Source organism: Triticum aestivum, chromosome 2A (assembly GCF_018294505.1).
Source record: "Triticum aestivum cultivar Chinese Spring chromosome 2A, IWGSC CS RefSeq v2.1, whole genome shotgun sequence".
Taxonomy (NCBI): Eukaryota; Viridiplantae; Streptophyta; class Magnoliopsida; order Poales; family Poaceae; genus Triticum; species Triticum aestivum.
Window position 1 is genome coordinate 729501047 of NC_057797.1, and position 9305 is coordinate 729510351.

Genomic DNA, 9305 nt, shown 5'->3' on the forward strand with positions numbered 1-9305 from the left:
AATTGACAAATTATGAAATAAAAACTAGGAGTATAACTATAAGATAAAAACTAAAACTGATGTGCTGGACCCAACCAGTCGAGTGCATGTGTTCACATTTGCTGATATTTAATGATTCATAACCAAATCAATGGCCGCTAAAGAGCCATTCAAATCAATGGCACTATATTGTTGGAATATTTTTTTTAATTTATGTTCTTGAGCTTTATGTTTATAAACTATATGAATTCTTTCTTGACACTAAATTTGAATGGGTCGACCGGCTAGCCACGCACACCTACACGTGTGGTTCGAACACCGGACCAGTTGTAATTATCGAAAGATTAATAGTTTTTTTCTTCGATTTATCAGCTTCTCTTGAGGGCCTTTTTGTAAGGGAAAATTATTTTAGTTGGTTTTCCGCAAAAACCCAGGCCAGATGCCCTGTCCCTTACATCCTGCCGTGCCTCGTCAGCGTCATGCACGTGTAAAACGAGATTTGTATCGTATATGTACATCCATGCCCAGTTATGGAACCAGTGCAATGTATTTTGCAAGTTTAGGCATCAAAGTGCACATTCGTGACAAGTTCAAGCACTAGTGATACATTGACCTCTTCTATTTTTATACGGGATAATAACTTGGTCCTCATGATTGTTAACGCAGATTACTAGTTTAGGCACGCATTGATGCGCCAAGTCATTTTTTTTAGGACCAACGGAACTCATCAGGCAATTTTACAAAACACTCTTTGGTAGGGAAGAATTGTCTAACGTTCATATCAACTCGGTAGCGTGTGCTTGGGTGGGACGCGTGCTGATGATGATGGTAATATTGTGGCCTTTCATGACGGAAGAAATTGAATTGACTTGGAAAGACAAAGACTAATAGTACACCCAGGCCCAGATGGCTTTCTGATACAGTACAATCTCTATAGAGTTTGTGCAGATTAAAGCTTTTGTGAAAGAGATCATAGATCAATTGTTACACGGGCGGCCATCCTATCCATTTATTCAGGCGGCCCTCTTCCCGAGCGTCTTCTCCTCGCCGCCGTGGGCTTGTTGCCTGCGCGGCCGACGGTGGCGAAGGGGCCAATGAGTGACCCCTTCGATGAATTACCACATGAGATATGACCATAATATACAATCATAATTAAAACCGTACTAACTAACGGATGGCCGGTTACGATGTGCTAGCGGTAGCTTTCATGAGTACGTAATTTCCTCCTGGGACTAATCTCCCCGTACGTTCAGACAAGAAAAAGACGTGCAAGTCAGCAACGACTAAGCTTTTCAACGCAGCACCTGCAGCGATCTCGTCCCACTCCGTTGAAGCCTGAGACACGCAATTCCTGATTAACTAATGGATGTACATACGGAATGTAGGAGGCGACGACGGGGTCTGTGCACGATCCTAAAACACTGTTGCCCAAGACCTGAATAGTACTAACTAGACACCGGTCTAGCTGGCCGTCAAATATTAATTTTTCTTGCAAACTCTAATTAATTAGAAGAGGAGATTAAAGACACATATAGCAAGGGAATAGCTGCAAGATTACATATCTCAAATTCACAAGATATATTCTGCAAGATTACATATCACACATCTACACACTTACATATAATAACGTGTTGACATTATTCGACATGGAAGAAGAAATGAGAAATGGACTGTAGCGATCACAAATACACAATGCAGGCGGGGACTATATCGTACAAATAGTAGGATGTTACATATATCACCATGCAGCCCGTCACCAACAAGTTGTACGTACGTGCGTAGGATGAGCAAGGATGGAGCTGCTAGCTACTTTTTCAACTTGGCGACGCTGGAGAGCAGATCGACCCCTGCAGAAATCAACGGCAGCGGGTTTCCAGTGAGCACCGCGAGGACGATGCCCGCCAGGGCCTTAACGATGTCGCCTATGGTGCCCAGGTTCATCCCGGACTTCCCCGACCCGTACTTCCGCAACGCAGTCTCCTTGCTCGCCCTGCCATTACCGCCGACGTCAGAGTGAGACTCGGTACTGCTTGAGCTCGGCAGAAGAAAATCCTCTCTCGCGCAGGCGACATGCAGGTGCACTTTCTTGGAGTTGGAGTTGGAGCAGTAGAACCAGTAGTCTCTGACGCCGCCTCCTTCCCTGCACTTGGCGCAGCGGCGAGACCCCTTCTCGCGGAGCTCGAAGCTGAGCTCATCACTCAGCTTGATCTCCATAGGCAGCATCGCGCAGCACGGGTGGAGGTAATGGCCCGTCCGTGCGCAGTGGTAGTGGGTGCCCTGCGTGCGGGTGCCGCAGGCGCTGCATCGCTGCTTGGAAGGGGGGGCCTCGAGGCGGAGCACGAACTTGCTCTTGGGCAGCAGCTGGTGCTCCAGCGTGGTCCCTTCTTTGTAGTTGCAGGCCTGGTGGAGGTCGAAGTCACAAGGCTTGCACGTGTCCCTGTCGCACCCCGTGATCTCCTCGAGGCAGCCGTTGCACTTGAACTTGGCCTGGCCCGTCGGCTCCCGGGTCAGCTTGTGCCCCCGGTTGGAGTGCTCGCGGCGGGAGATCACCTTCGACGGAGGATGAGGCTGACCAACCGTGGCGAGAAGAGTCATGATTCTGCACCTTCTCTGGGAGATCTGTGGGTCAGCTCGATGATCAGTCTCTCATACGTAGACAAAGATTAGTTTCGTCCACGAGATTCCATTAATTATCAAGAACTCAAGATAGATAGGAGCAAACATATGAGATGTATTATTATCTAACGCAGAAAAGTTGAAAATTACTAACTCATAAAATGATACGACCAAACAAAAATCAGCGGTGATGGATAGATCATTGTGAGACTCGTATATCAACCGAAGAGTTTGATAGTTAGTTTACCTGATACCGCGAGATCAGATAGAACAACTAGTAACTCGTCGGCAGTTTTGTATAAGGACGCTGCAGAATCAATGAAAGCCCAGGTGTTTATATAGAACCGCTAGAGGGGACCCATGTATTTTTTAATATTTTTGCGACGAATCCTTAAACCTCTTGTTGACCATCACCATCATGCAATGCAATGCAATGCAAGTAGTGAACTAGGATTTCAAGAAAAACCGAGATAATTAAGTGTTTTTTGTCAGATACTATGATGCTAGTCTTTCCGCGGGTAGGTAGTGAACTGCCCCCTAAGAAAAACATGTACACGATATTGGCAGTGGTATGCAAATGCTTACCACCCTTCCCGAGTTGTGAGAAAACATGCACTACCGTAGACGACCGTAGGAAACTACCGGCGACCGTATAGTCCACGTACGACGTAGTACGTCAAGACTTTTGAGATCGATCCATGCACTACACTACACTGGTTGCTTGCTAGGTGGCCGCTCATCCTCTCCGAGGTTTTCTTATCCGCGTGTACATATGTACATAAAATTTAAAACGCGTGTCTTGTGCATATCCACCCGTCGACGACAACCAGTTTGAGTACGTAGTTACAAGTATATAATTCATGGTGATGGATGGATAGTTTCTCCTATTTAAGAAGGTTCAAGCCAACAAAAATACAAGAATACAAAAAGCAGGATTTCAACGGGAGAAATTAATTGAAATACCGCAAACAAAATGCATAGTGATGGATAGCTAATTAAGATATTCGTATCAACCAAAGAGTTTGATAGTTTACCTGATCGATCGATCGGATATAGCAGCTGGGCTAGTAACTCGTTGTCGGTTCTATGGAAGCATAAAATCCATGGAAACCTTTCATGATACTATCTCCGTCCGGAAATATTTGTCATGAAAATGAATAAAAGGGGATGTATTTTAGTCCTTAGACGTGGGTTCGATGAAGGCCGCAGAATCGTTTTTTATAATACTGCGTTGGCGGGGTTTTGAAGTCAAGACCTCTTGGCTCTGATACCATATTGAATTCACGCTCCAGCCAACTCATCCAAAAGTCTGAACTGATGGAGAGAGGTGGGCAATATATTTCAACGGTATCTAGATGTATATTAGTTCTAGATATATCCTTTTTCATCCATTTTGATGACAAGTATTTTCGGACGGAGGGAGTATATAGAACCTGCGGTACATGGGAACCATGTAAACGATCTGCCTTCCTCCTTAAGTCTTGTTTTCTTTTTCTTTTTTGCGATGACTCCATAAGTCTTGTTGACTGACACCCTATGCAATGCTGGCAAATTAATTATATAGTCTAATATATATATATATATATATATATATATATATAGAGAGAGAGAGAGAGAGAGAGAGAGAGAGAGTAATACTACATTATGAAAGCAATTTGGAAGAAAAACATGAATATTTCTTATTTTGTTCTATATTACAATCATTATATCTACGGTTTGCTAAAGCACATCTAGGTGTGTTTTAAGTATTGTACATCTTGGTTCTATATTATTGTGATTTTACGTAAAGATTCGTGTGAATAATTTTAATTTATTTTAAATTTGATTGAATCATTTAGATGTGTGCAATAATTCGGACGCATCTAAATATGCTCTAGACAGACACATATATCCATGACTGAGAATGCATACGTGAATGTGTGCTATCAATCAGAAAGCATACACCGCGAATCCGTGATATGGTGATCACGAGGACATATTTTTAAATCTTGTCAATATATAAGGGTCACCACATTTTCTTAAATGGATATATATCTTAGCCCGAAGCCCCCAAGTTCATTACCACGAAACTACCAGCCAAAGTTCACACGACATCAGACTTTGGAAGGGCACACTGCACAGGTAGGTCGCCCCCGATGCACACGGAGGTTTTGCTTATCCGCGTTGATCTTGTGCGTACCACATGTCGAGGACTACCGAATTGCAGCACTGTTGGCTCGTCTCTTCAGTGGCTTGGCGATTACGCGTAGCTACCAAAACTTGACCAAACATCGCGGACGGTCCTAAATTTTCTTTTTGACGGACGGATGGTCCTAATTACTTGGTCTATTTTTGTTTGAGAAGGGAAATTACCTGGTCTTGCTCTACTGAAAACGATCCAGCGCTGTTAGCCCTGCCGCTTGCAATAATGCATGCAGGCGCTAAGTCGTGCAAGACTGACTGATCCACGCGGCGTGGCCCGCCCAAGTTATACGGCTTCGGACCGCGTTACTCGCGATCGTTACGGCGGTTTAGTAAAGCTATATACTCCCAGCGTTTAGTGATCTAAACGCTATTATATTTCTTTACAGAGAGAGTATAAGACATGTGATCATACATGCACCGAGTCATTTTCATTTTTAGTGCAAAAAAATGTCATTAAGTCTGTCCTATTCGTGACGGCTCTAGGTCCCTCCAGCGAACTGAGGTCTGGGTTCTGGCTAGTCCACACAAGATCCAATCCTTCCAGCTTTTTTTTCGTGAATACGCTCGAGGGCGTATCTTTCCATTGACAGGTAGAAGAGAATACAGGGTTGCAACCTCGATCAATGTACACTAGCAGGCGTCGACGAGGCTACATTGGAGCAGTGGAAGAAGGGGTTGCTCAGCCCCAAAACATCACGGTCAGGTTACAGGGATGATCGATGCTAATCCTACAGCTCCGGCTCGTCCCCAACGTTGGGCTTCGTCCTTGATGCTTGTGAGCAGCTGGTCATGGGATGGCTGCGCATTGTCGAAGATGATTGCGTTCCTTTGCTTCCAGATGGCCCAGGCTGCGATGATGGCGAGGGAAGCAAAACCCTTGCGAAGGAAGTTGGGGGCGGCAGCAACGGCATCGGACCACCAGGAGAAGAATGGCATCATTCCGTCAGGTGGCAGCACAGGTAGGCGACAACAGGAGAGAACCTCATGCCAAGTGATGCGAGAGAACGCACAGCCGACGAGGATGTGGTGCAGAGTTTCTTCCTCCTACGACCAGAGACCATAGACCGGGTTGTGCTGCATGCCCCTTCGGGCTAGACGATTTGCAGTCTAGCAGCGATTTTGCGACGCAAGCCAAAGGAAGAACTTAATGTTGAGAGGTGCCCAACTACGCCAGATTAGTTGCCAGAACTGGGCAGTCGTGGAGCTGAAGAAGAGCGCGCGGTAGCAAGATCGCACAGAGTACGAGCCGCTCGCAGTCCATCGCCAGGTGATTGTGTCCAGGGAGCTGGAGAGGGAGACCACTTGGATACGGCGACAGAGGTCGATGTACTCGACGGTGGCCTCTGGCCCAAGCGCGCCCTGGATACCAGATATCCAGGAGCGGCTCTTGATGGCCTCGCAGGCCAGGCTCGTGCGGCGATGTCACTTCGAGACGATGGCCACGATCGTAGGAGCGAACTCGACGATAGATTGCCCGTTTAGCCAGTGATCGGTCCAGAAACGGCAAGTCCTCCCGTTCCCCAGCTGCCAAAGGGTGGATGCACGAAATATCTGCTGAGCCTCGGGGTCATGCGGTAGATGGAGGTTCCGCCATGGCCGGGTATTATCCGTGGATCGAAGCCAAAGCCACCGCATGCGCATGATCATCCTTTCACATGCACACACCATTCTAATCCCAATCTCAATCTCAATCGTGCTCTCACCAGATCTGATGAATTGATCCCAGCAAGGTACTGCTTCTCATCGAGCCTGGTTCCTCTTCTCAACTATTGACAGAACTCTCACGAATCTCTCTTTCCCTTTCCCACTTTTTCATCCACTAGCAAAATCCTTTGCGTTCTAGCAAGGGGACGCCTTTGAGTTTCTTCTGGAATCCTAGTTGGGAGGAGTTTGGCAGCAGAGGATAGGTGGGTTAGGGCGTCGCAGGAGGCAGCGCCCAAAGGAGGCAGTGATTTGCATAGGCATCTCCCAAGGAAAGAGTCCAGCTTCAGGATGGAAGGAGTTGAGAGGAAACTAAAGACATTGCAGCTATTGGAATCTGAAAAAAGTGGGGTAAAGATGAGTAAAAGAAGCAGCAGTTCCTTATTTAACAAGAAGCCGCATGATGTTGGAAAACTAATGTCAAACAGCCAACTATGGTGGATTCCCTTGTAGCACCCTAGGCTGGATTTGGTGTCCATTCAAAGGAATAGAGTGTAAATATTTGGCGATGAATAGATTCCTATTCACCTTCAGAGAAGATGGGGGGAAGGAAAGCTGTAACCAGTGGGCCCTGGATGTTTAATAAATCCTTGTTGGTTTTGGAAGATTTCAAACCAAGAAAAACTCTGGAGGAGTACTAATTCAAGTTATCTTGATTTGGATCAGAGCGGATGGTATCCCGATGGGCATGACGGACAGGGAAAATGGAGAAGCCATCAGGAGGGAATAGTGAGGTCATAGATGTGGGCGTTGACGAGAATGAGATGGCAACTAGGGAATTCATGAGAATAAAGGTCAAATTGGATATTACTAAACCACTTATGAGAGGGATAACAATTATAACAGATGATGATGAGGAGGAAGTTGAACACAAAGAATTGCTAGAGGAGGCGGATGAATTGCAGAAGAACAAGAAGGAAAAGGAGCGTGTGGTGTCTTTTAAATATGAGTTCCTTCCTGACTTCTGCAATGCTTGTGGTGTGATTTGCCACCAAGACATGAATTGCACAAACCCATTGAAAGCAAGGAAAGGAGACTATGGGCCGTGGATGAAAGATGAGAATTTTAAGCGTAACTCTAGCGATGAGGAGAAAAGTAGGAGTTCAAATGACAAGACGCGCTTCTGGACAAAGAACGGTGGAGGGAGCCGAGGAAGTAAGCAATGCAGTGATGCCATGTCATGGAAGAAAAGCTCTACATGCCAAGAAGGAGGGTTCGGAGTAAGAGCATGTGACGAAAACTACTATGACTTAAGTGTTTATATTTCATGTTATAATTGCTATGATCCTGGAATATGCCATTTAGTGAAAAACTCATATGCACGTGTGAAATGGTAGGTTCCTAGTCTCGCCTCTAAGACTAGCGCAAGTATTGTTAATGATCATGTTTTCCGGATCTTAGGATATCATTAAGTGTAACGATAGTCCTAGAACAACATTGAGATTATGACATTGGAAGAAAAATCATATTGAATCGACACAAACTTGTTTGTTATGAATTGAGATACTATCGTCTGTAATAAATTGTAATAACACGGAGTGTTAACATGTGATTTTGCTCCTTATACCATGAGAGTATCGTAGTCACATCTTACCGTACGGTGGACCTTGGGGTTTCTCAAACATCACCTCTAACACGATGATCATAACGACAACTTACAGGTTCATCGAAAAGTTTGACAAGGGACTAGATAACTCGAAAGTGGGATTTGCTCCTCCGATGATGGAGAGATATTCTTAGGGACCTCTTGGTGTGACAACATCCATCATCGTCTGGCCAGACACAGGAGCACGGGGATGCCGGGAGACGACAACGAGAAAGAAGAACAAAACCAGTAATGAGGATAACAGTATAGTGAACATGGTGATGACTCAGGAGGATACCGATGCATCCCGGGTTTTGTGAAGTATCACGAAGCAAAGGGAACATCATATGATAACCAAAGTTTCACTCAAATATCATTCATGTGCTCATAGGGATCGATATGGATGTCCACGGTTTCGCTGTCGATCATTGAACGAACGGTTTCGTTCATGTCTATGAGTTACCAAACCTACAAAGTAACAATCTTAAGGCAATCATGACCCGATAAGTGTTATTGGGACGGGAGTGATGAGAGTATATTTGTGGGATTGTTTCATAAATATTCAAAATAGTTTCGAGAGGATCCGAAAGCATTCGGGGTCACAGGAAGGGTTTCAGAGTTTATCAGAAAGTACCGGGTATTGGCGATAATGAATATATAGGTGGAAAATGTTTCTCGTGATGTTAAATTATATATAAAAGAGTCTAGTAATTATTAAAAAGTTTTTATATTAGTTTAAATATCAACGGGCCTTAAAGAGGCCATGAGGGTAAAGGCAACTAGGGCCACAAGTGGAGGAGGCGCCCCCTTTCCTTGGGGAGGGGGGGGGGTCCTACTAGTGGAGAAGTCCTACTCCTCCCCCCTGTGGCCAGCACCCCAAGGAGGCTTTCCCTCCTTGGTGGCTGCCTCTCCATCCCCCTCTAACCTATATATACTTGAGGTATTGGCCACAATTGTATATACAAGTTTTGGAGCCTTCTCTAGTTCTTCTACTTTTAGTTCTAGTTGGTCCTAATTGACTAATTAGAGTAAGATCTAGTTACCCTAATCCTCATAAGTAGAAGCCCGCTATGGTTCCAATCTCCTCCCTCTAATTCTCCGGTGACGATTAGCTCTGGACTGCGAAGCGCTACCGGATCATGAAGGTCGCACGCTTGCAACCAAGTAAAGAGGTCGTGCTTTTGATCTTCAGTTTGAGGGACTGTTCATGGGTAGTTTGTGGGATCGTTCATCGGCGGTT

At 45.3% G+C, this 9305-nt stretch overlaps 1 protein-coding gene across 1 annotated transcript; it reads right to left on the reverse strand.

The window, feature by feature from the left end:
* Positions 1 to 1526: 1526 nt before the first annotated feature.
* Positions 1527 to 2978, reverse strand: LOC123186260 (uncharacterized). The gene is made up of 2 exons (XM_044598045.1): positions 2843 to 2978; positions 1527 to 2598 (listed from the first exon to the last, which is right to left on the reverse strand). Exon 2 carries the CDS (start codon positions 2572 to 2574, stop codon positions 1786 to 1788), a length of 789 nt encoding a protein of 262 aa, XP_044453980.1. The 5' UTR covers positions 2575 to 2598; positions 2843 to 2978; the 3' UTR covers positions 1527 to 1785.
* Between the last annotated feature and the right edge of the window lie 6327 nt (positions 2979 to 9305).

Coding starts and splice junctions, on each gene's coding strand:
- LOC123186260 (XM_044598045.1), bottom strand. CDS start 2,574: ATGACTCTTCTCGCCACGGTTGGTCAGCCTCATCCTCCGTCGAAGGTG.